Source organism: Rhodotorula graminis (assembly GCF_001329695.1).
Source record: "Rhodotorula graminis WP1 unplaced genomic scaffold RHOBAscaffold_1, whole genome shotgun sequence".
Classification (NCBI taxonomy): Eukaryota; Fungi; Basidiomycota; class Microbotryomycetes; order Sporidiobolales; family Sporidiobolaceae; genus Rhodotorula; species Rhodotorula graminis.
In genome coordinates, this window is record NW_017264928.1 from 2295804 (window position 1) to 2321946 (window position 26143).

Sequence of the window (26143 nt, forward strand, 5' to 3'; positions counted from 1 at the left end):
CTCGCCGTCCGCTCTACCGCTCGCCAGCTCGACACTTGCGCAGCTCCTCGCGCCTCACTTGCAATGCGCCGTCGGCCCGCTCGACAACTGCGATCGGCAGTGTGACGCAAGTAGCGCTCGCCGGTCACGTGAGCCTCACACGCTCGCTTCGGACTCGCTTCCCCGCCTCCTGCCTCGTCCGACGCCGGGCTCAAGGGTTCCCCTCGCGCATCTCGTCCCCTCTCTCGACTCTCGCGACCCGCCGCAACACGATGCACAATGGCGCCAACGTGCCCGCCGTCGCCGCTCCACCACTCGCACCGCCGACCTTCCCTCCTGCCGTCGAGCCCGCACGGCACTCGCGCCTCGCCGAGTCGCTCTCGCCGCCTCGCACCACCTCGCAGCGACGGTGGTCCCACTCGAGGGGACGACCTCGAGCGCTCGGCGGCTCGAGCGTCGAGCGCAGCATGAGCCGCGGGACGGCCGACTCGAGCGGCGCCGCTCGAGCGGGGACAGGGTGGAGCGAGAGGAGCGACAGCAGGGACGGGTCGCGCGCGCCCATGCTTCGAGGTGCAGGGCCACCGCAGACGGGCGAGAACAGGGAAGCAGGCGGGCCCGCTCGCGAGGTGACGGACGAGAAGGTGCGGCTCGAGGACGGCGACGAGCAGGCGGTCAAGGGCGTGTGGGCAGTGCGGCTCGCGAGGCACTTTGTCGGTATTCGGGACAAGAGGTGCGCACTCTCGCTCCCTCTCTCTGTGCGCGCATCGCCGACTCTGACTGTTCGCGCGACGCACAGGTCCTTCCCGGCTCCCCTCGTCCGACCTCTGCGGCACCTCTCCCCTCAGACCGAGGGCTATATCCTTGGCTTCCTCGGCTCGTTCCCCTCGATCCTCATCGCCTGCGCCATCTCGCTCGGCCTGTCGACCCTCGACTCGAGCGCATTTTCGACCACGCCCCTCACGGTCGGCTCGTTCGGCGCCACCGCCGTCCTCCTGTACGCCGTCCCCGAGGCGCCCCTCTCGCAGCCTCGCAACGTCATCGGCGGACACCTCGTGAGCGCCGTCACGGGCGCCGTCATCTCGCAGCTGTTCTCGCTCTCAAGCCGGTTCGACTCGGGCGAGTTTGTCGTCGACAACACGCTCGCGGCGAGGGGCAGCTGGGGGAGCTTGACGCCCGTCTCGGCGTCGTTGGCGGTCGCCCTCGCGACGCTTGCGATGCAGGTCACCGGGACCGTCCATCCTCCAGGTGCGTCCCTCGCTTCCTCGACCTCGACCTTCTCAAACGCAGCTCTGACCTTCTGTCGCCCCCGCAGGTGGTGCCACTGCTCGTGAGTCTCCTCTCACTCTCTCTCAATGACGTGAAAGCCTCTGACTTGTCTCTTGACCGCAGTCATCGTGTCGTACTACCGCACGACCTCGTACCGGTGGACCTACGTCCTCGACGTCGTCCTCTCGGTCACGGCGATGACCGTCTGGGCCACATTCGTCGGCAACCTGGGCCGCCGCCGATACCCAACCTTGTGCGCCCCCTTCGCTCTCTCGCACCTCTCGCGCTTTGACCCCCTCGCGCCGAGACTGACCTTCTCGCTCTCGCGCACGCAGCTGGTGGACCCCGAACCCGCCTCCTCCTGCACCATCCGCACCCGCAGCAGCTCATGGCGCTCCTGCGCCCTCGTCGACGCCGTCCAAGCAGGAGAAGCGCCCGCCCTCGCCGCCGACGCACCACGAGCACGCGCCCTCGCTGTCGCCGAACGAGGACCTCGAGCGGCGCTGGCTCGGTCGGCTCGGCGAGGTCGACGAGGAGGCACTCGGCGAGGGAGACGAGCCGGCGAGGAGAGAGGAGGAGCGTTGGCTCGAGGAGGAGGCCGAAGCGGAGGAACGAGGACGAAGGGCGACGAGGCGGTAGATCCCTCTCAGCGCCTGCAACAGCATCATGTTCTCCCTTTCTGCCTCTCGGCAACTCTCGAGAGCGAGAGCGTCCTTCCCGTGCACGAGGATCTGCTTGCGAAAAGAGAGGCAAGAGGGAGGACGAACTACGACGAGCAGGCACGGGCAACGATGAGGTGGGGACGCAGCTATGGATGACGGGAAGGACGACATGCGCAAGATGGATCCGGCGAGAATGGACAGGCGAGAGGGAAGGGGAGTGTCTGCGAGGGAAGGGAGGGGGCGAGACCGGGTGGTGGTACAGGTTCGAGCGCCGGCGACGAGAGTACTTTTTGGGGAGCGGGCGACGACGAGCTCGTCAGAGCTTGAGCTCCTGCAAGACACGACGAGCTGTGGGCGATGAGAGAGTGTCAGTCGAGTGTGCTCGGCGGGAGAGGCATCGCGAGGGCGAGGAAAAAAAGAGGGGGGACGCACCGAGAACCTGGTACTGCCACGTGCTGCCGCCGATGCGGCGGAACTGGAGGCCGTGGATGCCCGGCAGGAGCGGCATCTTGATCAGGAAGATCTCGAAGCGGACGATCATGTCGCTGTTGGCCGCCGAGCTCGACGTGCCGCCGAACTGCGAGACGTCGACCTGCTGCGGCGACGTGCCGGCCGAGCCGGGCTGCGACGACGGTGCTGCGCCGGCAGCAGTCGCAGTCGAGGGCAAGGGCTGGTGGAACGACGACGACGAGGCGCGGTCGCTGCCGCGAGGCTCGTTCGTGCTCGTCGGGAGCGACTGCTGCGATTCGGCGGCGCCGCCGGTCGGCGACGGCTGCTTGTCGCCGGCTTGGCCCGACCCATGCGACAGGAGGAGCTTGCTCGCGCGACGCTTGAGCGTGTCGCGCTTGCCCTTGCCGGCGCCCGCAGCTGCAGCGCCGCCGGCGCCGGGCACGGTCGACAGGTCGATCGACGGGACGTGGGCGCACTCGAAGCCGTTCTTGACGTCGCGGTGCTGGACGCCGAGGCGATCGAGGACCTGGATGAGGTCGGCGCGGAGCGTGTGGATCGGCTTGGTCGTCGTCGTGCTGACCGAGAAGAGGCCCTTGAGCCACACGGGCTTGGCGCCCTCGCCCTTGTCCGACGACGACGACGCCTTGTCGTTCGACCTCGACGGGCCGAACGCGCTCGTGTCCTGGCGCGCGCTCGTCGACGCCTCGGGAGCGGCCGACGCCCGTCGTCCTGCCGCAGCCGAAGCGGCCTCGTCGGCTCCACCGCTGCCGCCACCGGCTGCGAGCTCCTCCTCCTCCTCGAACATGCCCGCGATGTCGTTCTGCGTCCTCGGGCGAGGCGGTCTCGTCGACCCGCCGCCGCCGACCGAGCCCTGCCGCCGCCGCTCGAAGAAGCCCGCGTTCCCGCTCGCGCGCCCGAGCGATGCCGACTCGCTCGCCGCTCCGCCGCCCGACGACGCGACCGACTGCGACAGGGGCGATGATGCGCCGGCCGCCATCGAGACGCCGCGAGCGTGCCGGCTGCTCGGCGAGATGTCGCCGACGGTCGACGCGCGCGCGACCGGCTTGCCGTCCGGCGGGCTCGCGAGCGGCACCTCGGACCCGCTCGAGGGCAGGCGCCCGGTCGGGGTGGGCGTCGCCGGCGGGCGCAGCGTCGACGAGGGCGAGTTGCCCGTCTCAACGACGAGCGGGAGCGTCGAGGCGGCCGTCTTGTTGCCCGACTTGTGCCCGACGGTCGCGATGCTCGCACGCTGCCGATGGCCCTTGCCGTACGAGCTGCCGTCGGGCGACGTCGACACGGACGACGAGCGGCCGAGGAGCGAGCCGAAGCGCCGGGCGAACGGGCCCGGGCTCGACCCACTCGCGGCCTGAGCGAGCGGCACATCGTCGCCGGCGGCGGCGATCTCGGCGACGCGCTCGCGCTCGCGGTCGGCGGCCGACGACCCGAGCATGAGGCTCATGCGGTTGGTCGACGACTTGCGCTCGCGCGGCGACGGCGAGACGGGCGCCTCGTACTCGCCCTGGGCGGCCGACGGGCGCGAGCTCGGCGTCGGGGCCGGCGAGCCGGCGATGTAGCTCGAGCGCTTCGACGCCGACGACGGCTGCGACAGGTCGAACCCTGCGGCGCGAGCTGGCGCCGTCGCCGGGACCGGGGCGTACTCGTCGCCGGTCGCGCGCTGGCGAGGCTGCGGCGTGAGCGGCATCGGCGGCGTCGGCATCGGCGGGCGGCTGTCGACCTGGGTCGGGGGCGAGAGAGGTGCGCTTGACCCGGCCTGGTAGGCCTGGGCGGGCGCGGGAGGAGGAGGAGGGCCGGTGAGGGACAGGGTCGACGACGCAAAGACGCCCGGGCCCCAGATGCGCTCGCGCTCGATCTTCTCCTTGACGAGGTAGTAGATCGAGATGAGTGGGTGGAACCCACGCGTCGGGTCGAGCTGCTCGGGCCGAGGCGCCGTGCCGTTGCCGGCCGCGAACGCGCCGTTGACGCCGTAGCTCCCGCCCTGCGTACCGCCGAGCGCCTCCTGCTCGTCCGACGCCCGAGGCGGCGCCGTCGTCGCGCCGGCGAACGCGGCGTTGAACCCACTCGTGAGCTTCTTGCCGTAGAAGCCGAGGCCCGAGAAGCGCTTGTTGGCCGTCGGCGTGCGCTTCATGTCCTTGCCGTCGACGCGCATGGCCGGCCGCTCCTTGTCGCTGTCGCTCGCGCCGCTCGAGCCCTCGCCGCCGGCGCCGTACCCGCTCCCGGCGCTGCCGCCGCGCACCTCCCAGTTGCGGACGGCCTGGCGGTACAGCTCGCTCTGGACGACGTCGGTCAGGCGCGCCGAGATCTCGGCCTCGGTGCCGAACTCGAAGCCCGTCATGCCGCGGATGACCTCGTCGTCAAGCTCGCCGAGGCGGAGCGGGACCCGGGTCGGGATGTGGGCGGCGGGAGCCGAGGTGAAGCCCTTGACGATCCACGGGTGGTTGAGGACCTCGGTGAGGGTGGCGCGTTGAGCCGGGACCGTGACGAGCATGCGCGACAAGAGGTGCTTGCACTCTGTAGGAGGGCGAGGGCGAGGAGAGAGTCAGTGAGGGACCGCTCGAGCCGTCGTGACGATGGCGAGGACGACGAGGAGGAAAGGGGACGACGCACCGGCACTGAGCCACGTCGGGTACTCGACCTGGCCGCGCTTGATCTTGGCGTGCAGGGCCGGCATGCTCTGGTCGTCGAACGGCACTTTGCCGCACACGAGGACGTACAGGACGATGCCGAACGACCACACGTCGACCTCGGGCCCGGTGTACGGCTTGGCGTTGAGGAGCTCGGGTGCGGCAAAGTACAGCGAGCCGCAGAACGTCGACAAGTGCGACACGGGCGAGTACAGGTTCGACAGGCCAAAGTCGATGATCTTGATGTTGCCCGTCTTCGAGATGAGGATGTTCTCGATCTTGAGGTCTGTGCGGCGCAAGTCAGAGTCAGTGAACGGACGCCGAGAGAGAGAGAGAGCACGAGGGGACGAGGAGGACGCACCTCGGTGGACGATCGAGTTGGCGTGGCAGTACTCGAGCGCGCTGCCGATCTGGCGGGCAAACTTGCGCGCACTGCGCTCGCGCAGTCGGCCGTGCGAGATGATGTAGTCGAGCATCTGGCCGCCATTCACGTACTCCTGGACGAAGTAGTAGTGGTGCTGCGGGTGTCGAGAGCGAGAGAAAGTCAGTGAGGACCGAGAAAGAGAGAGAGAGAAGGAGAGGGAGAGGGAGGGGGCGCACAGGGTAGATCATCATCTCGCGCATGCCGCAGATGTACGGGTGGTGCAGGAGCAGACACAGGCTGCCCTCTCGCACGGTGCGGACCTCCTTGCTCTGGTCCTTCTGCGCCGCCTTGGCGACAAAGCTCGCGCTCGGCTCGGCCTTCTTTGCGGCGGCGGCGGCGACGGCGTCGACGGCGACCTGCTGGTCGTGCCGAGCTTGGTCGACTTGGCGATGTGCAGCGGCCGTCGAGGTGAACCGAGGGATGATCTTGATCGCGACCTAGCGGGAGGAAGCTCGTCATTAGTGACGTGCACGGACCGCAACTCCCTCGCGCTCGTTCGACGGCGGGAAAGTAGAGAGAGCACGGGGCACACCTTCTCGCCCGACACCTGGCTCACGCCGAGCTTGACCTTGCCCATCGACCCGGCGCCGAGCGTCTTGGTGAGCTGCCACTCGCCGAGTGCCCTCCTGCTCCTGCTGCTCCCCTCAACCGGCCGCTCACGCTCGCGCGTGCTCTCCCTGCGCGACACGCCGTCGCCCTTCTGTGCCGCCGAGCCCGAGCCCGACGCCGAGCCCGACGCGGCGGCCGTAGCGGTGGCGGCCGCGGCGGCGGCCATGGCGGCGCTCCTGCCCGCGCCCGAGACGCTCCCCGTCCGGCTCGGCGGCTGGCTCGCGCCGCGCTCGCGCCCCCCCGCCGTCACGCTGCTGCGCACCGACGCGTCGCGCTGCAGGTGCGCGCCGCCGCTGACGCCGTTCACGCCGCCGGACGGTCCGAGCGACGCCGCGCCCGGCTGGGCCTGGCCGCCCGACGACGACGAGCGGCGGCGGTGGTCCGAGTCGCGGCGCTCGACAAGCGTCGACGAGGGCGAGCCGGGCACGCGCGCGAGGTGCGGCGAGTCGCGGTACGACGACGAGGAGGCGGGAGGAGGGGTCGACTGGGGCGTCGCGACCGAGTACGAGCGGCCGTGGGACGCCGACGGGGACGAGTGAGGCTGCGCCTGGCGCAGCGAGTTGGAGCGCGAGACACTGCTCGAGGGGCCGGGACCGGCGAACGAGCTCGCGGAAGGCGGCGCGAAGCCGACAGGCGGCGGCGGCGCGCCGGACGTCCCGCCGACGCTGCGGGCGGCCGCCTCGCGCTCGTCGCTGCGACCGTTCCAGTCGCTCCACCGCGGCGTGTGACCCGCGTCCGTCCCGCCGCTGCTGCCGTGCCCGACCGTACCGCCGTTGACGCTCGCGGTCCCCTCGGACTCGAGCGTGCCCGACCCTTCTGCCGTCCCGCTCTCGGTCCTCGGCGAGTCGGCCGAGTACTCGCCGTACCCGCCGACGCTCGTGCTGCCGCCGCGCGTAAAGGACGGCAGGCTGCCGAGCTCGTCGTCGTGGCCGGCATCGCCGCCCGAGGGCGAGATGGGCGTCGAGGGGACGGACGAGCCGTGCGGGTCCGGGTTTGACGTCGACACGAGGTCGGCGGGGTGGGTGCGGAGGGTGAAGAGTGGGGGAGGGCTCGCAGGCGAGGTGGGAGAGGCGGGCGAACGGGTGAGGTCGGGGAGGGGCGAGGTCGCGTGGTCGAACGTGGAGGGGGGAGGCAACTCTGCCTGGACGGCGAGAGGGCTGATGGGGAGCTCGATCGTGTGCGCTGGCGGGGTCGGCTCGCCGTACGGGTTAGGCGATGGCGGAGCGAGTCGGGCGCCGTCACGAGGAGGCGGGATGTCGATCCCGGCCGACGACACGTAGGCGTCGTGGTCGTGGTCGGCGAGCTCCTCGTGCACGGCGGGGAGGCCGGCGCTGCTCGAGTCGTGTGCGGGTGCCGCTGGCGGCGTCTCGGCGAGGGTGCCGTCCGGGTGGGGCGAGTCGCCGTTGACGGTGGCCGGGTGCTGCAGCTGGTCGAGGTGCGAGGTGGCTTTGGCGCCCTGGGCGAGCGACTCGAGGCCGTTCGAGCGGTGCTCGACGGGCAGGGCGGGCGAGTCGAGCGGAGAAGGAGGTGCAGACGTCGACGAGGGAGGTGCCGAGTCGACGAGAGCCATGGCGGCAGCGCGTGATGGGCTGTTGACGGGGGACGAGTCAGTGTGGGTAGTCGGGTGCAGGGACCGGAGCTGGTTGCGCCCAGCCCCTGGTCTCGACGCGGGAGAGAGAAAGGTGGGCCCGCGTCACGCACAGAGATGAGGAGGGAGCGCTCGACGCTCAGGCTGTGCGGTGCCTGTCGGAGAGGTGCAGGCGGTGTCGGTGTCGTGCTGCTGCTCCGGCGTGGCTGTGCTGCTGCTCCTGGGCGCGTGTCGAGGGGGCCGAGCCCGGATGAGGATGCTGGCGGAGGCCGGGTCGAGGCGAGGCGGGCGATGGGCGACTGGCGCAGGGCAGGAGCTGGCGCGGTGGGTGGTGCACTCTGCGGTGTGTGCAGCGCTCGCTGTGCGTGCTCGAGCGTTCGAACGAGCCGTGGGACGAGGGTCACTCAAGGTCACCTTCAAGCCCGACGGCCGCTCCGCTCTCGACTTGCCTCTCGTGCGGGCGAGGGGAACAGATTACTGCCGGGTCGTCAATACACTCGTCGTCACGCTAAGGACGCTCGCCCGCTCGCTCTAGTACTCGCGCCCGTCGAACCGGATTCCGAGCCCCACCTGCGCCGCCGCCGCCGCCGCGAGCTCACCGCTGCAGTCCTCGACGACGCTCGCCATGCTCGGCGGCGGCCCAAACACGCTCGACACGGTGCGCTCGGCCGTCCCGAACGCCGACGGCGGGTGCGCAAACAGGTCCACCTCGCCAAAGTGGAACGCAGGCTCGTCGACCTCGCCGGAGAAGGCCGACCCGCAGCCTGCTCCTCCTCCTCCAAACGCCGACGACGACGCCGCCGAGGCCGTCGACGGTGCGCGGAACAGCGGGAGCCGGCCCGTGCCCGCGCCCGGCGCGCCCGTGCCGACGCTCAGGCCGCCGTACCGCGACGTCGACCTCGTCGGCGCACTCGACGCCGCCGTCTCGTACGTCGTCGAGCTCGCGCTGTCGTCCCACAGGACGCTGCCCGCCGCCGTGCCGTACTCGCTCAGGGCGTCGTTGGCCGCGTCGTCGAGCCCGGACGCGGCGAGGAACTCGTGCGGGTCGAGCGAGAAGGTCGGTGGCGGCGTCGCCTGCTGCCGCTGAGGGTCGACGCTGACGAACGAGGACGACGAAGCGGGCGCCATCGACGACGCGGTGCGGTCGAGCCACCCGCTCGTGCTCGACCCGGGGCCGATGCTCGCCGCGTTCAGGAGCGCGTCCTCCTCCTGCGCGGCGAGGAGCTCGCGCCGACTGGCCACGGCCGCCGACGGCTTGCGCAGCTCCCACCGCCCGAGCGAGAACTGGCGCGAGTCGGCGGCGCCGGCGAAGGGCGTGTTGAGCGGGCCGCCGAGCGACGCCGGGCCGAGCTGGGAGAGAGGTGGCAGGGGGAACGTGTACTGCGGGTCGTCGTGCGCCGACGACGGCGCTGCGACACCAAGGGCCGCGCTAGCGTAGCTGCGCGCCTTGTCGGTGCGGCACGACGCAGGCAGGTCGTCGTCGTCGCCCTCGCCGTACTCGTCATCGCCCTGCTGCCGCCGCGTAACCGAGCGCGACAGCGGGTGCCTCGCGCCCGACGACGACGGCGGCGAACGTGCCCTCGAGCCGCCAGGCTGCTGCATGCGCTGCGGCGACGGCGACGTGGACGAGGCGGGCGAGCCGGCAAGCCTCGCGCGACAGTGCGGCGAGGGCGACAGGGTCGAGTCCGAGTCGTACGCCGGCCCGCCGCCGCCGCTGCGCACGACGATGTCGGGCGACACAGGCGACGAGGCGTGCGTGAGGCGCTGGTGGATCGATGAGCGCGTCTTGCGCGGCGTGACGGCGCTCGTGCCGGGCTTGACGGGCGACGAGCGCGTGCGGGACGGCGGCTTGGCCGGCGACGTGGACAATGAGGGCGAAGGCGACGAGACGACGGCGATGTCGCCGAGTGCGCGCTCCTCGGCGGCGAGCTCGGCCTCGACGCGAGGGATGATGGCCTCGTCGTCCTCGCCCTCGAGCATGGCCTGCCCGATGAGCTCCATGCGGCGCTGCTCGCGCACCGGGTCGACGTCCTTGTGCAGCGACGGCCGCTTCGACCGACGCTTGAGCGGTGACGAGCGCGAGTTGGCGGCGGCGGTGCTCTTGCGGCGAGGGCGACGTGGCGACGGCGCGACCTCGAAATCCGGGTCGGACGCGGCGCCCGGCGCGGACTCGTCCTCGGCGGCGTCCGAGTTGACCTCGATGTCGTCGGCGACGTCTGGCACGGCCGCGACGGCGGGCTCGTGGTTCTCGGCGAGCTTGGCCGCCTTGGCCATGGCCTTCTTGCCCGAGCCGACGGGCGCTCTCGGCCGGCGCTGCTTGGGCTGGTACTTGTACTCCGGGTAGCGCTCCGAGTGAAGGCGCTTCTCCTCGGCGGCGAGGTCCTCCCACTTCTTGCGCTCGACGGGCGACAGGCCGCGCCAGACCGAGCCGACGACCTGCGAGATGTTCTTGTGGTCCTGCGAGCCGTGCAACGCTCGTCAGTCGCGATCCCCAAGAGAGAGGAACAGACAAAGAGAGAGAGAGGAGGACGCACGGTGATACCCATCGACTTGGGGATGAGGTCGGTCGAGACGGCGTGCGACCGGAACAGGATGAAGGCGTTCCTCGGGCGCGGCACGTGGTTGTCCGAGAACTTGCGGCCGTGCTTCTTCTTCTTGGCCATCGCGTAGGTCGACTGGACCGGCGGCGCCGACGGGACCGGGTGGCACGCGTACAGGGCGAGCGCCGTGCTGACGGGCGTCAGGTTGCGCGGCGAGGTGGCCGACCACGACGCCGAGCTCGAGGTCGGGTACGGCTCGGGGCGCAGGCGCGTCGGGTCGACGGGCGAGGGCGCGTTGCGGAGCGACGAGCGCGTCGGCGGACGGGACGAGGGCCAGCTCGACTCGGCCGGCTCGCGCTTGGGCGACGCAAAGACGGACGGCGTGGGCGGGAGCGGGTGATGGGGAGCGGCGGCGAACGGGTTGTGAGGGTGCGTCGAGGAGGCGTGCACGGGCGGGAGGGTGTAGGTCGCCAAGGGAGGGGCCGAGGCTGGCGGAGGAGGGAGGGCCCACGAGGGTCCGTGCGGCGGGTACGGCTGCGCCGAGTGCGGGTGCTGACGCGGCGGCGTGTGGAAGACGTCGTCGTGCTCGTCGATGACCGCGGCGTACTGCGGCTCGACAGCGCGGCGAGGCAGCGTCGGCGCCGGACGAGCCTCGCCGGGCGACTCGGGCTCGAACCCGCCGAGCCGGAGCCACTCCTCCTTCGAGATGCCGATCGCGGGCAGGCCCTTCGCCGCGACGACGGGCTCGAGCTCGAGCTCCTCGGGGAGGTCGGGGAGCGCCGGCGTCGAGCCGGGCGAGTCGGGCGGCGAGCCGTGGTCGATGACGGACGCCGTCGAGAAGACGCGGCGGTGGTCGTCGTCGCGGTCGTGCGGGCCGTGCGGCTGCTGAGAGTAGGCGGTAGACGAGGGCGGAGGAGGGAAGGAGGAAGGTGGCAGTGGAGGAGGAGGGGGTTGCGCCGAGTCGAAGCTGAGGGCCGGGTCGATCATGTAGTACGTCGCGCCGCTCGACGACGGGCCCGCCGAGCACCAGTACTGCGGCTGCAGGGCGTGTGTGTCAGGTTCGTGTCGTGTCGAGTCACGGCAGAGAGAAAGCGAGGCGCACCTGCTGCGAGTCGCCGCCCTGCGGCCACGAGTCCCAGTCTCCGCCGTGCTCCTCCTCTGCCGCGCCGTACCCTGCTCCTGCTCCTGCTCCCTGCGGCCCCCTCGCGACCACGCTGGAAGGAAGAGGCGCCGACGTGCCCGAGTACGGCTGGAGGCCCTGAGCTCGGCGAGCGCGCGTGTTGGGCCCGTCGGTCGGCGGCGGCACGAACTGCCAGTGCTCGGGGAGCGAGGTTGATGAGGGGGGCGAAGGTGGGTACTGCGCGGGCGACATGGCGAGTCGAGGAGGTCGAGAGAAGTGAACGAGGGACGGACGCCGAGCAGACGGGGAGGACGCGGTCGACGAGGAGGAGCTGGAGGTGGGAAGGGGTCAGCTGCTGATGCGAGTGGTGCACCGAGGTGGACTGTGCGAGTGTGGGACGCACCTCTGAGCTCTGTAGAGCGGGTCGAGGTGATGACCGGGGTCGTCGTCCGTGAGGAACGGACGGCGAGAGGCGCGGGCTGGACGAGACGGTGCGCTGGCTGCTCTGGCGGGCAGTGCAGCGGTCGGTGTGCTCGTGGTGGTGGCCGGCGAGTGCGCTGGGGTTTGATCGAGCGAGAGGTGGGAGGAGGAGGAGGGAGGACCGAGGCGATGAGGCGGCCACAACCCCGCACGAGGCGCGAGCGGACCAGAGGAGGCGCGAGCACCCGCGCCGGCCTGCTCGCGCGTTTGTTGTGCAAGCCAGCCACCGCACACCGTCTCTCGTCTCTCTCTCTCTGATCGGCTACCTTTCGGCGAAGGAACAAAGACCAAGCGTGAGAAGGACGGACGCGGAACTGCCGACGCGAGGAGGAGAGGGCGACCGACATGACCGCCAGATCGATACAAAGCGCACACGCTGCGAGAGCAACAGCCTCGAGCTATCCGCATGCCCAAGAGCGGCGCAGGAGAGCGAGGGGCGGCCGTGTCGCCTCGAACAGATGAGGCGGGGAGGGGGAGGAGGAGGACGGCGGCAGCTCTCGCTCAAGATGGGTTCAAGGGGGGTGCATTGCAGTCCTGCACAGTGAAAGAGTCAGCTACTGGCCTCTGCGAGCTGCACAGAGAGAGCTGGGCGCACCTGATCTCGCCGCGCAACCGCGCCGACCTCTCTCCCGCACTCCTCCCGCCGCTGCACCCCCAGCTCGACCAACGCGCACACCCACATGCAGAACAACAACCAGTCCGGCGGTCGAGGGCGCGGCAGGGGCGGGCGGGGCGGTCCTCGTGGTGGAGGAGGAGGGCGAGGCCGCGGCCGGGGAGGGGGAGGCGGCGGCCGCAGCTTCGGCAACGGGCCCAACAAGGTGCGCCGTGCGACTGTTCTCTCCTCCTGTCAGTACTGACCCTCGTCCACGTGCGCAGCGTCCCCGGTTCGACGGCGGCGAGGGCACCTCCTCCTCCTCCGGCGGCGCCTTCTTCTCGCCTCGCATGCTCGAGAACCCGTGGGCCCACCTGCGTTGAGCCAACCCCGGCACCTCGACAGCATCGACACCGAGCCGCAGCAAGGCTCCACGACCTCGTCCACATCGCAACGCCGGCGACCCTCCTCCTCGTCCCCCTTGCCGACTGTCGCACTCTTCCCCTTTGCCGCCCTCGCTCGCTCTCGCGACTCTGTCACTCTCGTCCTGCGAGACGCATACCCGGCTCTGCGCCTTCCGAGATACCCGCCTCTTGTGTAGAACCTCTTCCTCTCGCTCTCGAGCACTGCAGCCCTTTTCCCTTTTCGAACCGAAAGAGACTCTGTGTACTGCAACGAGGCCCTCGAGAGCCGCCTCTCCTCTACAGCGCCCTCTCGACCGCCCTCGCGAGCGGCCTGACAGGCCTCGTCTCCTCGAGCTGGAGCGCCCACACGAGGCACTCGCGCTCCTTGTCGGCCCGGCGCGGCTCGCACACGCGGTAGCACCGCGCGAGCTCGGCCCACGCCTCGGGCACGTCCCACCCGCCGTGCGCCGTCAGGGTCGACAGGAGCGCTTCGGCGAGCGGGAGCGACAGCGCGAGGCCGCCCCTCGGCGAGGCCAGAGGCGGGACGGCCGACGTGAGGTGCGACGGCGGCGGCGGCGGCGCAGCGCTGTACGGCGTGGCGGGCGCACCGTCACCAGACGCAGGCGCCGACAGGTACACGCGCGCGAGGAGGACCCGGCTCGCGACGTGCGCCGGGTCAAAGCTGAGGCCCTTGGTGAGCGCCTCGCGCGCTCGGGCGACCTCGCCGCGCACGAGGTGCAGTAGCGCCGTCTGGCTCCACACGTCGGCGTCGTCGGCGTCGAGCTGCTCGGCCTCGCCGAGTGCACCTCGCGCCTCGTCGTACAGGCGCGCGCGGCGGAACGACGCAGCGCTCGCGAGCCACGTGTCGACGAGGAGCTTGGTCGCGAGCGGGTTGCCGTCGGTCGCGGGGCGAGCCGACGCAGGCGCCGGCGACGACGACTCGGCGAGCGACAGGTTGGCGAGCGAGCCGTTGACCGACTCGGGACGGGCGCCGCTGCCGTTGCCGTTGACGGCGACCGACTGCCGCTTGACGCTGCGGCGCCGGCTCACGATCGACGCCGTGCGGCCGAGCTTGTGCGACGCGCCGTCGGTCGTCGTGCCGTTGACGAGCGGGATCGCCGGCGCGAGCGCGCTCGTCGGCCTCGACGACGTCGGGTTGGCGGCGGCGCCCGCCGTGACGGACCCGGACGGCGGCGCCGCGCCACGAGGGGCGTCCGAGATGCGCGCGTAGGCCGACGAGAAGAAGGCGAGGACGTCCTGCTGGTCGGCGAGTGCGGCGGGAGCGCCCTCGAGGTACTCGACGACGGCGCCCTTGGTGAGCCGCAGCTGCATCTCGACCGCGAGGCGCTCCGTCTCGTCCGTCGGGCGGTCCCACCGCTCGTCGACGTCGTGCGCGCCGTCGTCCTCGATGTCGAGCGCCGTCTCGAGCACCTCGAGCGCGCCGCGCATGTCCTTCTGCGCCGAGACGCACAGGGCGAGGAGGTGCCACGCCTCGCGGCTGCGCTTGTTGCGCTCGACGGCAGAGCGGGCCGCCTCGAGCGCGCTCGAGACTTGTCGGAGCTCGAGGAGTTGGAAGGCGAGGGCGTAGTGGGCGGCGAAGGACGAGGGCGAGAGGGTGACGGCGGAAGTGAGGTGGTTGAGCGCCTCCTCGTGCTGGGCTGGGCGCTGCTCCGGGCTCGCTTCTGCAGTGCGAGAAACAGTGAGCGCGACGTGCATGATGCGTAGAGAGGGAAGGAGAAGAGAGGGAAAGCGGGCGTACCTTTGGCGGCGAGCGCACCGAGCGCGACCCCGAGCGCCGTCTCGATCCGCGCCTCGACCTCCTTGTCCGCCCTCAGCTCCTCGTCCCGCCCCTCGTCAAAGACGGCCCTCGCCCTCCTCGCGAGCTCGACCGCCTCGCGCGGCTCGCCGACCTGAGCGCGGCACAAGAGCCGGACGCCGAACAGGGCCGTGTCGACGAACGCCCGGTCCGAGTCGATGTCCGAGTCGTACGGGCCCTCCTCGCGCCCGTCCTCGTCGCCGCTCCGCTCGACGCCCTTCTCCTTCTCGCCCGCTTCTCCTGCGCCCGCCGCACGAGCCTCCTTCCACGCTCGGGCCCGCAGGACGCGCATCTCGCGCGCGACCTCCTTGGCGTCCGTCTCGCGCGCCTTGTCCCACAGGTCACGGTACAGGCGCAGCGCCTTGGTCGCCTCGAGGTGGCGACCGGCGATCGACAGGGCGCGGACGAGGTGCCGCAGGAGGAGGTGCGACTGGAAGGTGTGCGACAGGGCCGAGTACAGGATCTGCGAGCGCACGACAGGGGCTGAGGTTCAGGGACTCGTTCGAGTGAGAGAGAACGTCGAGGGAGAAGAGGCGCACCTCGATGACCTCGCCGGCCTCGCTCCTCGGCAGGCCCCTCGCCCTCCACGCCGCGACGACCTCGTCGAGGAAGCGCAGGTAGACGGCGTTGGTCTCGCCCGCCGGCGGCAAGCTCGTCCCTCGCCGGATGAGCGCCTCCTCGGCCCGGTGGCTCCTCGCCATCGCGGCGCCGTCGACGCCGGGACCTTCGCCGGCGCCGGGGCCCTTGCCCGTCGCCGCGCCGGACGAGACGAGGTGCCGCAGGGCGCGGTGGACCCACAGGCGCTCGGCGGTCGGGAACGCGCGCCCGACGGCGAGTCGTGGCGCCGAGGCGCAGCGGTCGAGGTACTGCGTGTGGGCCTCGGTCGACGAGGGCGCGAGGACGCACAGGCGAAAGAGGGCGTGCGCGCCGACGCGGTGGAGCGAGATGTCGTCGGTGGAGGAGGAGGGTAGCGCTTGGGCGTAGAGGGTCGAGGCGTGCGAGTAGGCGGTGAGGGCGGCGTCGGGCGAATGGGCGTCCTCGGCGAGGTAGCCTGCGCGAGGAAGAGAGGGTCAGGTCGCGCTCGTCGAGCTCGGGGGAGAGAACAGGAGGGACGCACCCTCGACAGCAGTCGTCAAGACGCTCAACGTCAGGTCGTACGGCTCGCCCTGCGCCGGCAACTGGCCCTTGCTCTGCAGCCCTGCGAGCGCCTGCCTCGCGTCACCCGGCTGCCCGACCATGTACCGCGCCCACGCGAGGACCGCCCTCGCGCTGTCCGCCTCGACGCCAGGAGCTGCGCTCGAGGTGGCGCTGGCGAGTGCGTCGAGCGCAGGGAGGATGGCGCCGCGGTGCGAGGTCGGGACGAGTGGGGGAAGGGATGGGGGAGGAGGCGTCAAGCTCGCGCCCGAGGCGAGGGAGGTGGCAAGCGAGTCGGTGTGGCCGTACAGGTGCGAGTGGACGAGGTGCTCGACGTGTGCGGCGGCGGCGGTCACTGTGCGCGGGGGAAGAGAGTCAGCGAGACGGTTCCCACGACAAGCGATTGAGGCGGACCTCGTCGTGCGGGCAGAAGAGTCGGCGGGTCGCCCAGCAGCTCGTAGCGACACCCTGACTGAGCATCGCTGGAGCTGCTCGACCGCGCGAGGACCTCCCGCTCGGCTCGGCCGTCGAGGACGAGGAGAGAGAGAGAGAGCGGGGCGCACCTTCTCGCGCCGGGTTGTGTTTCCTGAACTTGCGCAGGAGCTCTGCCCAGTCCATGCCGCCCTGCACCGCCGCCGCCGCTGCTGTCGCCGTCGTCGTCGGAGCTCGCCCAGCTGGGCCGAGTGCCGCCCCGCCTCGTTCGCCTCCCTCAGCGAGCTGCTGCGCCGCGGCCGGGTTGAGCGCACCTTTGGCGAGGGCCGGGCTCGAGTGCGTGAAGAGGGCGAGCCGGCGAGCCGAGTCGAGTGTCGCGGCGTACCGGGCTCCTTTGGGCGACGCCGACGACGAGGAGGACGAGTGCGAGTGCGGGTGCAGGTGCGGGTGCGGGATGTGCGGGGCCATGGTCGGCGAGAGTGCACGGTCGTGCAGCTGTAGCGCTGTAGCTGGCTCGAGGTTGGACGAGAGGAGCGAGAGCGGGGCCCGCTCGACCGCGGCGACTTCGGCGAGGAAACGAAACAACGCGTCGCCGTCGCTCGTAGCAGCCGCCGGCCGGTGTACTCGATAGCAAGACCGCTCACCGGGCAGGCTCAGCCAACCCGCACCCGAACAAGGCGCTGTCGCTCGCGCTGCGCGACCCTGAAGCTCGCACGGAGCCCTGTCCCTCTCACCTCTTGTCCTCCTCGGCCGTGCACGATGAGAGCAAAGGGACCGCAGAGCAAGTATCAACAGCGACGACGAACGAGGGCGCAGAGGCAGGGGGAGGGAGACTACAAAAGGAGAGAGAGTCGCCGAACGAGCGACGCAGGGAGGGGAGGGGGGGAGGCTAAGGGCGAGAGGGAAAGTCACGGGCGTACAGGACGTCGCATTAGAGTGTACAGGAAGAAGAGACGGAGGCGAATACAGGAAAGAGGGAGGGCAAAAGAGGACGAGGAGGAAAAGGTAGGAGGGCGATAGAGAGACGAGGCTTGTTCGCCGCGCTCGCGCCCGTCCATCTCGACACGAGCACGCCCTGCTCGTCTCAGCAGGCGCACCAGCTCGAGCCCTGCATCTTGTCGTCGAGGTTGACCGTGCCCTTGCCGCCCGGGTACGTGCCCGGCGGCCCGCCTGCGCCGCCCTGTTTCCGCCCGCCCGAGGCACCGCCGGCTGCGGCGCCGCCGGCGGGTGTCGCCGTGCGCGTGTAGAGCGAGGGACACTCGATGATCTGCGTGACGGGAAGGCGAGAGCGTCAGGCGACGCATTCAACGTCAGCGCGACGTCGAGCAGGGAGTTGTCCTTCCTCGACGTCGCGCAGGCTCGAGCACGACCGACGCAGAGAATTAGAGAGCGCGAGGGCTCACCTTGTCGACGACCTGCCCAAAGATGCCCTCGGCACCGCTCACGTCGTCGCCGCCCTTTTTGGCCGAGCACTCCATGAAGAGCCAGGGCGGGTCGCGCGACGCGGCGAACGCGCGCCCTTCCTCGGTCGACACGGTGCGCGAGAACTCCTGCAGGTGCGGGCGTCGAGCAAAGTCAGTGCCGCGTCCATACACTCGACTAAGCCTCGCTCGGCCCGCTCGAGGCCGGCCAGAGCGAGGCAAGCTCGGCGCAAGAGGACGGCGCAAAAAGAGGACGACAGCGGACGCACCTTGTCGACCTTGTTGCCGACGATCATGCGCACGACCTCGCGGCTTGCGGGCCCGGTACCGGCGAACGTGTCGAGCTCGTTGATCCACGACGCGAGGCTGTCGAACGTGTCGCGGGCGGTGATGTCGTACACTGTATCGGGGCGAGAGGTCAGTGTGCGTTCACCTGTTCAACGGGCACTATCTCGGGCCGACACTGAAGATGCCGTCGCCCGAGAGTGAGTAGGAGCAGGGACGCACCGAGGATGACGCCCTGCGCGCCGCGGTAGTACGAGCTCGTCAAGGTGCGGAAGCGCTCCTGGCCGGCCGTGTCCTGTTCCACAAGACAAGAAGATCGGCTCAGTCAGTGTGCTGCACTTGCGCGTGCAGGAAGTCCGACGAGCGACTCGTCGTCGGTGCGGAACGGGGGGGAGTGCGAGCGAGGGGACGCACCCAGATCGACAGCTTCCACCGCTTGTTCTTGCGCTCCATGACCTTGACCTTGAAGTCGACGCCGATGGTCGCTGCATCGACGAACGCGCCGCTAATCAGCTCGGGCGCGAGGGAGGAGATCTCCTTGCGGGCCAGCCGAGGACGCGAGGCGAGAGGGGACGCACCAGAGGTTTCATCGGGCGAGAGGAACGTCTCGTCAGTGAAGCGCAGGAGGAGCGACGACTTGCCGACCGAGGATGCGCCTGCGCGAGTCGGGGTTGATATCGGGCGAGGGGGAGGGGGCGGCGAGGTGGGGTGGGGGTGCGTCAGTGGTTGCTCGGCACGGTGAGGGCGGGCTTGTACGGCGCGAGGCACTGTACTGCCTTCTTGGATGTCCCTCTCACGCGTCCACGCAGCCCTGGCCCTTGTGCGACTGGCCCGCGGCGAGCACCCACCTTCCGAGGCACGCTCCTCGACGGCGAGAGAGAGAGAGGGAGAGGGGACGCACCGATGACGAGGAGCTTGAGCGTAGTCGGTGGCTCGGACATGGTGCCGAACGACGGCTGGCTCGTCGGCGTGGCGGCAGAGTAGCTGCTCATGACGGGCAGCCGAGAGGAGGCGGTTGAGCGAGGGGGGGCCCGGGTGCGACGGGCGAGCGGCTCGAGGTGGTGGGAGGTGCTGGTGGCTGATGTGCGAGTAGGTGGGCGCGTCGAGCTCGAGCGCAGCAGGTGGTGGACGCGAGAGAGGAGGGAGCAAGGGCAGCAGGCACCGCCTCGCTCCACGATGACGACGGCCGCCGCTTCTCTCTCTCTTGAGGCCCGGTAGAGCACACGGTCTTGCTAACGAGTACCTCACAAGCAGGACTGTGCCCTATCGGAAAGCGCGGCGAGAGGAACGCTCTCGGCCACCTCTCACGCGCTCGGCGACGACGAGCGCAAGGCGACGACGACGGCAATGGCTGGCATAAGGGAGAGAGGGTACTGCAGAACGAGAACGAGAGGTCGTGAAGGACGAGAGGGGGTATCGAGAAAGGGGGGAGGAGAGGGACGAGCGCCGCGGCGAGCGAAAGCGGATCTCGCAGGCGCAGTCGCGCGCTCAGCGACGGCCCGCCGTGCCCCGGCTCGCCGCACTGCCGTAGCCCATACCCTGCCCGCCGCTGATCTGGTCGAGCTCGAGCTCGAGCTGCTTGATCTGGCCGTGCGCCTGCTCGAGGTCCTTGTTGAGGCGGTCGCGCTCGGCAATCAGGTGCTGCTCTGTGTACAGGGCTCGAGGGCGTCAGGTCGCCGTCGCCATGATGTCCGTGACGCACGCCTCAGAGAGGAAGGGAGAACGGCGAGACGCACCCCACTGGCGGAACCGCGCCTCCTCCATCTTGACCTGCTCGGTGAAGCGCTTGCGGAGCTGCGCGACGGGGTAAACGAGGTCAGTCAGGGCGCCTGAGGGCAAGGGCGACGCACGTCGGGCTAGGACGTGCGCCTCGAGAGAGCGAAAGAGAAACCGGACGCACCGCCTCCTCCTCCTCCTTGAACTTGGGGTTCTCGACCTTCTTGACCTTGGGCTCGCTGCGCGCAGTGAGAGAGGCGACGGTCAGGACGACCCGAACGACTCGGGGACCTCGCTTCGAGATAATCACGCCTCGAGCGCGCCGTCCCGCACGAGGAACGGGTCCGCGCACCGACGACGAGAGAGGGAGGAAGAGGGACGCACCCGAACTTGCGCGTCTCCATCTGCGCCTGCCGGTACTGCTCGTAGTGGCCCTCCTCGGTCGTCTGGATCAGGTCGAGCATGTGCGTCCGGATCAAGAGGCTCCGGAGCTTCTTAAAGTCGCAGTGCTCCTCGTTCTCGACCTCGGCGACGCCCCACAGGTACTGGCGGCCCTTGACCGTGCGCCCGTCGGCCGTCTGGACCTCGGTCGTCGAGCCGATGATCGAGAAGGGGAGCGCGGCCTGTGCGCGAGGGTGCCGTGCGGCGAGACAGGGTGAGCCAAACTCGCGCTCGGGAGGAGAGAGAGAGAGGGGGAGGAGCGAGGGACGCACAGAGAGGAGGCGAGCGTGATCGGCAGACTGCTCGTCGTCGGTCTCGACAGGCGGGTTGTAGACCCGGATGCCCTGCGCCGAGATGACCTCGCGAATCTGCGCGCGCGTGGAGAAGAGGTCAATCGCGTGCTCTCCTGCTCCCGCGCCGCTCCGAACGGGCTTGTCGAAGGGACGCACCTTCTGCTTGAACGCGGCGAGGTCGGTCGGCGTGAGCGTGTCGGCCTTGGCGACGATCGGGATGAGGTTGACGCGCGAGCCGAGGCGCTTCATGACCTCGATGTCGAGCGGCTTGAGGCCGTGCCCGGTCGGGCGGATGAAGTACAGGCACGCGTGAACGCGCAGGTCGAGCTTGGAGCCACGCTGCGGCTGCTGCTCTTGGCGCATGAACGACTCGTGCTGGTCATCCTGTCGACGGGGGAAGAGGCTCGTCAGGTCGTCTCTCGAGAGTTGAGGCGATGAGGGAAACAGGCGGGCCGCACGATGAAGTCGACGATAGGGATCCACGAGTCGCGGTTGTTGACGTAGTCGCCAAAGCCCGGCGTGTCGATGACGGTCAACTTGACCTTGAACTGCTTCTCCTCGAGCTCTGCCTTGACGATGTCTGCGAGGGCGTCGAGAGAGTCAGCGTGGCGCTCCCATACAGCACCCTTCATCCTCGACTGAGTGGCCGAAAGGCGCATGGGCAGGGAAGCGAGCCAACCCACCGATCTCGGTCGTCTTGTCCATCTGCTTTGCGAACCGGCGCGAGTAGTCCTTGACGGCGGCGAGCTCGGTCGAGAAGAGCGTATTGCTGTGTGCGGCGAGAGAAGGTGTGTCAGTGGCAGGGGCTGCAGAGCGTGGCAAGGGTTCGTCGACGGCTCAGCTCCTCGGCGCCGCCTTGGTGAGAGGCGGTGCAGGGGAGCTCGCTCGTCCTCAAGCCGCTGCGCCGATCGCCAACCACAAGGGAAGCTCGCACGCACATGAGGGTCGTCTTGCCGAGGCCGCTCTCGCCGACGACCATGAGGGTAAAGTGGCCGCCGCGCTTTGCGACTGTCGCGTGGTCGACGAGGAGGGGTCAGCGCGGCCCTCGTCACGGGAGGGGCAGGAGGAGGGGACGGACCGATCTTGTGGCGCTGATTAGGGAGGTTGCTGATGCCGATGGCGTCCATGCTGGCGGTGGTGGACGAGGACGAGGAGCGAGAGGGCGGAGGAGGAGAGGGACGACGAGCTGTGCGCGAAACCACGGGCGAGGGAGGGGGCAAGGCGACGGTCAGTGATGAGGCTTCGAGAGTGGTTTGAGTGGGGCGCACCTGGCTGCAGAGGTTGTGCAAGGCGAGGGAGAGTGTTCGGGGTCGCGGGGGAGGAGCGAGCACGAGGACGAGGCGGGCGAGGTGGGGCGAGCTGTGGGCGCGTCACATGGTCAGTGTGTGCTCCCTAGACGCGGTAGGTGCGGTCCTGGGACTCACTGCGCGCGAGGACGGTGCGGGGACGAGGTTGAGGTCGAAGGAAGTGGAGCCGACTCTCTCTCTCACTCTAGCGCTCTCCCTCTCGCTAGCCGTGAGCCCAGCCACTGCTGCAGCCACGCAGGAGGCCTTCTTCGCGCCACTCGACGTGCGTTGCTCGCACTGGCAGCCGCCGACACCTTCTCGTCCTCGTCCTCTTCGCCGACCGCTTTCCTGCTCCTCTGCTCGCCCGCGACCGCCTCGCCGGGCCAGACGGGCTGGTCAGCATCTGCCCTGAGCGTGTCGGGTGGTCGCTACTACATCGCTGGGCCAGCCTCTGTCCTCTCGTCACGACGGCCGCCCGCTTTGCCCTCGTTCGCTGCTCGTTCGCGGCTCTACTGTGCTCGGCTCGGCTCCAACCTGCCGAAACACACGCTCTCGACGACCGGAGCACGCGTAGGAGGGTCACAGTACCGCGTTGCACGTCGTCCTCGCCCTGCTCGCCCCTCGCGACCTCCTCGAGCCTGCTCTCCCTCCCCTAACTCAGCGTCCCTGCCCCAAAGGAGCCGCCCCTGCGTCCCGGTCCACCGCCTCGAGCGAGCTGAGCCTGTTGACGGTGGGCAAGAGAGAGTCAGTGTCCTGCTCGGGCTCGTCGTCGTCGTCATGCTCGTGCGCGCGGCTCGAGAGGGATCAGGCGGCGGGTGTATTAAGCCCATGCCGCGAGCGTTTCATCCGCAGAGACACCCTCCAAAATAGCGTGAAGGAGGGTGGCAGCCCTCCCAGTGCCCGCCAGGCCCGCGTCGACCGTGCGCTGAGTAAACAACGAAGACACGGCGGCGAGGGTCCGGCGAGCGCCGACGAGGGCCGTAGGACGGGTGCCAGCATTTTATCCTCACGTCCCAGGGGTCCGAGGGGCAGTGAACAGGGGACGCACACTGAGAGCCGGGTGCCTTGAGGTGCGAGTCGAGTGGTGGGAGGAGGAAGGAGAGAGGTGAACCGTCGGGTCGCGCGCGACGACTTTCTCGCGGTCGAACCTTTTTCCAGCACGTCGTCGAACTGCTTCTGGTGAATGCGCGCGCTGGGCGAGCTCCTCGCTATGCACTGAGAGACGGGCGACGAGCGAGAAGCGAGCGCTCGAGAGCAATCGAGCCGGCAAGCCAAAGTCAACCAAATTTACTATTCAAGTCAAGCAAAGTCAACCGGGCGGCGAGCTTACGAAGAATGCTAATCGAGAGTTGAGTCCGAATAGTAATGAGGGCGCGCCCGTTCCTCCTCCTCCTCGGGCGGCGACTCGCTCAACAGGCGCACTGCGCTCGCCTCGACATCGGGTCCGACGCTCTCGAGCTCTCTCTGCGACCCTCTGAGAAAGCGACTCTCGACGAGGCGCACGAGAGAAAAAGCGGCAAAGAGGTTGTTCGACAGCAACACGGGCTCGCGCGCACCAGGAGCTGCGCCCTGCGCCCGTCCACCGGTCCGACTACGCAAGAAGGGGAGCCACTCGGGGAAAAGAGAGGGGAGCGACTCGTGCGCAGGGGAGCGGCGGTGACAAAGAAGGCAAGGCGAGGAGGGGGAGGGCCGGCGCGAGCGGGAGGGGGAGGGTACAAGGGAGGGAAGGCACAGGATTAGGAGACAGAGAGAGACGGCACGCAGGAGGAAGGGTAATCTAGAGACGAAGGGACGGCAAAGCGGGAAGGGAAGGGAGGAGGGGAAGGGGAAGGACAACAACAAGAGGTGGGGGGGGACGACGGCGGCGCGACAGCGCTCGCCGGGATGAAGAACGAAGGCGAGGTGCACGGCGACTCGACGAGAGGCGCCGAGACCCGCAAAGGGAGGCGACGGCGACGAGCCGCCGCCCTTTCTCGCCCGGCGACCGGTTCGGCGCCGAGCGCGTCGACGACGACGTCGACGAGCGTGCGCGCTCAGTACGAGTCGCGCCCGATGCCGCGCATGATGCCCGGCGGGGCTGCTCGCGCGGCTCGAGCTCGCGCTGCCCGGCGTGTAGCTGTGGCTGAGCTGGTGGCTCGAGCTGCCGTTGCCGCGCTTGTGGCCCGGCGGGAACTGCGGCGGCGGGTGGCACCCTTGCGCGAGCATCTGCAGGCCGAGCGCACCGTGTGCGCCGGAGTGCTGGTAGTGGTACCGCAGGCCGTTCATGCTGCGAGGCGAGAGAGGGAGGGACGAGGTCAGGGCTCGGGCTCTCCTCGACGACGACGACGACGACCGAGAGGGGGAGAGGTGGACGCACTTCTTGTACCGCTTGCCGCAGCTCGCGACGTGACACACGTAGGGCTTGCCCTCGTTGCGCGGGTCGATGCCGTCCTTGGCCGCGTTGGCGCCGCAGTGGCCGTGCAGGCGGTGGTACTTGAGCCCGTTCTGCTGCTTGTACGACTTGTCGCACCCGGGCACGTTGCACTTGAACGGCTTCTCGCTCGGCGGCGTGTAAGGCCGGCCCGACGGCGAGATCTGGACGCCCTGGCCGAGAGGATGCAGCGCCGTCGGGAGGGCGGCGAGGGAATTGGGGCCGAGCGCGGCAATGGCGGCCGCCGTCTGGATCGGGTCCTTGAGCGTCGTGTTGGCGAGGGCCGAGATGGTGGCTGGATCGTGCGGGTTGATGATTGGGTGAGGAGGAAGGGCTGCGAGGGCGGCAGCGGCGGCGGCGGCCGAGGTCGACGACGACTTCTTGGGCTTGTGGTGCGACGACGACGAGCCGCTCTTGTGGTGGTGCGACGAGGACGGGCCGGGAGAGGGCGAGTGCGACGACTTGTGGACGGGCGACGCTCGGAGCGTGGCGGGGAGGCCGAGCGAGCCCGACCCGGGCGAAAGGATGGGCATGTCGTCCTCGTCCGGCTCCGAGTCCGTGTCCGACTCGGGCTCCTCCTCGTCCTCGTCGTCGTCGTCGAGCTCGGGTTGCGGCGACTCGTGGATGACGACCTGCGCCTCGTTCGGCGGCGAGCCGTGCGGCGTGCCCGGGAACACGAGGCTCGGCGCGAGCCCCCCCCATCCGCCCCCACCAGTGCCGCCGCCGCCGCCGCCGCTGCCGACTGGTGCACCGAGCGCCTGCGCCGGGTTGACCGTGCCGTTGGGGAGGAAGCCGAGGCCGTTGTCGACCGGATTGGGCGGCTCGTCGAGGTTCGGGGTGGTGCCGCCGTGCGACGACGACGCGTGCGAGTGCTGCGCGCCGCCAAAGTCGATGATCGAGGGCGGGAGGGTCGACGGTTGCGGGTGCTGCGAGTTGATGGACGGCGAGCGGCGCTTGCTCGCGCTGCCCTGGAGCGGGAGCGGGTTCTCGAACGCCGACATGGCCGGCGGCTGCTGCGCCGCGTAGCCGTTGGACGACGACGACGCGAGGTGGCCGCCGCTCGACGAGCCGGCCGACGACGCGGGCGAGTTGGCCTCGTCCTCGCCCATGTCCATGTCGAGCTCCATGCCCGAGTCGAGGTGGAGCGCGGCCGTCGCGGGCGAGTCGGGCGTCTCGAACGACGACAGGCCCGACTTCTTGAGCTCGAAGCCGCGAGGGCCGTGGCCGATCAGGCGCGGGCTCGGCGGACCCGAGATGGTGCCCTCGCTCTCGGCGCCCTCGACCTCGAGGCCGTCCATGTCGCCGTCCTCGTCGGCGTCGCCCTCGTCGTCGAACGAGACGTGGCACTCTTCAAAGTGCTCGAGGAGGCCGTGCAGGTCCTGCAGGTCGAGGCCGCAGCACGTAAAGTTCTTGAAGAACTGGGCCTCGATCTTGGGGCGCTCCTCGAACGAGCGGCCGAGCGACATGGCCATGGACGAGAAGCCCGGCGACGACGACAGGTCCTTGAGCGAGGTCGACATGGCGGCGAGCGAGAAGGGCGAGTTGAGGCCGAACGACCTGCTGAGCGAGGTCGACAGGGCCGGGTGGAGGAGCGGCGAGTGCATGCTCATGCTGCGGGCGTGGCACCGACAGACAGTCAGTGTCGTGCTCTGAGAGGGGCGCTGGCGCTGCACGTCGTCGAGTGAGGCCGTCGTGCGACTAGCGCGGCAAGTCGAATACGGTCGACTCGGGAAGCCCGAGGGAGGCCGCCACCTCGTCGAGGCGCGCCGACTCGAGCACGGCTGGCACGGCGCGCAAGGTCGACGTGATGTGGGCTGTCGAGCAGGCTCGTCCACAGAGCCGCTCACCGCGCCGCGTGGGTACGCGACGGGGAGCGGGACCGGGGATCTCGCCCGGGGAGGAGCGAGAGGGAGGGAGGGAGGGGGACGCACTCTGGCGAGAAGTGGCTCTCGCGCCGGGCAATCTGCACGGGCGCGGGCATGGCGGGCGAGCAGCAGGCGGGCGCTAGGTGTTGTTCGAGAGCCGAATGTGGCGGCCGGGGGGTGGATGAATGCGAGGCGGAGGCGGCGGGTCGCTCGGCGGTGCTGCGCGACGAGGCGGCGTCGAGGCGGGTCGGGACGGCGACAGAAAGTGCTGGTCGACGTGCTGGACGA

At 70.0% G+C, this 26143-nt stretch overlaps 9 protein-coding genes across 9 annotated transcripts; 2 read left to right on the forward strand and 7 right to left on the reverse strand.

Moving 5' to 3' along the window:
- Positions 1-251: 251 nt before the first annotated feature.
- RHOBADRAFT_51117 (uncharacterized protein) lies at positions 252-1884 on the forward strand (the record flags this gene model as incomplete). The annotated part of the gene is made up of 5 exons (XM_018415664.1): positions 252-709; positions 776-1224; positions 1292-1306; positions 1369-1498; positions 1581-1884. 5 exons carry the CDS (start codon positions 252-254, stop codon positions 1882-1884), a joined length of 1356 nt encoding a protein of 451 aa, XP_018274729.1.
- A 77-nt stretch (positions 1885-1961) lies between these two features.
- Positions 1962-4886, reverse strand: RHOBADRAFT_51118 (uncharacterized protein). Its single transcript, XM_018415665.1, has 2 exons — positions 2340-4886; positions 1962-2255 (listed from the first exon to the last, which is right to left on the reverse strand). Exons 1-2 carry the CDS (start codon positions 4861-4863, stop codon positions 2224-2226), a joined length of 2556 nt encoding a protein of 851 aa, XP_018274730.1. The 5' UTR covers positions 4864-4886; the 3' UTR covers positions 1962-2223.
- A 28-nt stretch (positions 4887-4914) lies between these two features.
- RHOBADRAFT_11284 (uncharacterized protein) lies at positions 4915-6000 on the reverse strand (the record flags this gene model as incomplete). Its single annotated transcript, XM_018412041.1, has 5 exons — positions 4915-5285; positions 5361-5517; positions 5600-5698; positions 5774-5860; positions 5956-6000. 5 exons carry the CDS (start codon positions 5998-6000, stop codon positions 4915-4917), a joined length of 759 nt encoding a protein of 252 aa, XP_018274731.1.
- A 2151-nt stretch (positions 6001-8151) lies between these two features.
- On the reverse strand, positions 8152-11532 carry RHOBADRAFT_51119 (uncharacterized protein; the record flags this gene model as incomplete). The annotated part of the gene is made up of 3 exons (XM_018415666.1): positions 8152-10077; positions 10155-11198; positions 11263-11532. The coding sequence occupies 3 exons, from the start codon at positions 11530-11532 to the stop codon at positions 8152-8154; spliced, it is 3240 nt and encodes a 1079-aa protein (XP_018274732.1).
- A 908-nt stretch (positions 11533-12440) lies between these two features.
- On the forward strand, positions 12441-12751 carry RHOBADRAFT_51120 (uncharacterized protein; the record flags this gene model as incomplete). Its single annotated transcript, XM_018415667.1, has 2 exons — positions 12441-12578; positions 12637-12751. Coding segments are annotated over 2 exons (253 nt in total), but the record flags the coding sequence as incomplete, so codon positions are not given.
- Positions 12752-12994: 243 nt separating this feature from the next.
- On the reverse strand, positions 12995-16606 carry RHOBADRAFT_51121 (uncharacterized protein; the record flags this gene model as incomplete). Its single annotated transcript, XM_018415668.1, has 6 exons — positions 12995-14438; positions 14516-15035; positions 15112-15623; positions 15690-16061; positions 16270-16350; positions 16453-16606. The coding sequence occupies 6 exons, from the start codon at positions 16604-16606 to the stop codon at positions 13054-13056; spliced, it is 3024 nt and encodes a 1007-aa protein (XP_018274734.1). The 3' UTR covers positions 12995-13053.
- A 914-nt stretch (positions 16607-17520) lies between these two features.
- Positions 17521-18501, reverse strand: RHOBADRAFT_10586 (uncharacterized protein; the record flags this gene model as incomplete). The annotated part of the gene is made up of 5 exons (XM_018411995.1): positions 17521-17688; positions 17829-17959; positions 18067-18139; positions 18259-18329; positions 18423-18501. Coding segments are annotated over 5 exons (522 nt in total), but the record flags the coding sequence as incomplete, so codon positions are not given.
- An 805-nt stretch (positions 18502-19306) lies between these two features.
- RHOBADRAFT_51123 (uncharacterized protein) lies at positions 19307-21653 on the reverse strand. The gene is made up of 11 exons (XM_018415669.1): positions 21563-21653; positions 21373-21480; positions 21233-21302; positions 20978-21063; positions 20753-20874; positions 20451-20678; positions 20274-20369; positions 19945-20183; positions 19745-19799; positions 19581-19638; positions 19307-19490 (listed from the first exon to the last, which is right to left on the reverse strand). Exons 2-11 carry the CDS (start codon positions 21419-21421, stop codon positions 19333-19335), a joined length of 1161 nt encoding a protein of 386 aa, XP_018274736.1. The 5' UTR covers positions 21422-21480; positions 21563-21653; the 3' UTR covers positions 19307-19332.
- A 1960-nt stretch (positions 21654-23613) lies between these two features.
- On the reverse strand, positions 23614-25971 carry RHOBADRAFT_41231 (uncharacterized protein; the record flags this gene model as incomplete). The annotated part of the gene is made up of 4 exons (XM_018413837.1): positions 23614-23657; positions 23803-23846; positions 23937-25601; positions 25922-25971. The coding sequence occupies 4 exons, from the start codon at positions 25969-25971 to the stop codon at positions 23614-23616; spliced, it is 1803 nt and encodes a 600-aa protein (XP_018274737.1).
- Positions 25972-26143: the final 172 nt, after the last annotated feature.

Coding starts and splice junctions, on each gene's coding strand:
- RHOBADRAFT_51118 (XM_018415665.1), bottom strand. CDS start 4,863: ATGCTCGTCACGGTCCCGGCTCAACGCGCCACCCTCACCGAGGTCCTC. Junction 2,256..2,339: donor GTGGCAGTACCAGGTTCTCG/GTGCGTCCCCCC, acceptor CATCGCCCACAG/CTCGTCGTGTCTTGCAGGAG.
- RHOBADRAFT_51123 (XM_018415669.1), bottom strand. CDS start 21,421: ATGGACGCCATCGGCATCAGCAACCTCCCTAATCAGCGCCACAAGATC. Junction 20,370..20,450: donor TCGCCGCGTTCAAGCAGAAG/GTGCGTCCCTTC, acceptor ACGCGCGCGCAG/ATTCGCGAGGTCATCTCGGC. Junction 19,639..19,744: donor TCAAGGAGGAGGAGGAGGCG/GTGCGTCCGGTT, acceptor CCCGTCGCGCAG/CTCCGCAAGCGCTTCACCGA.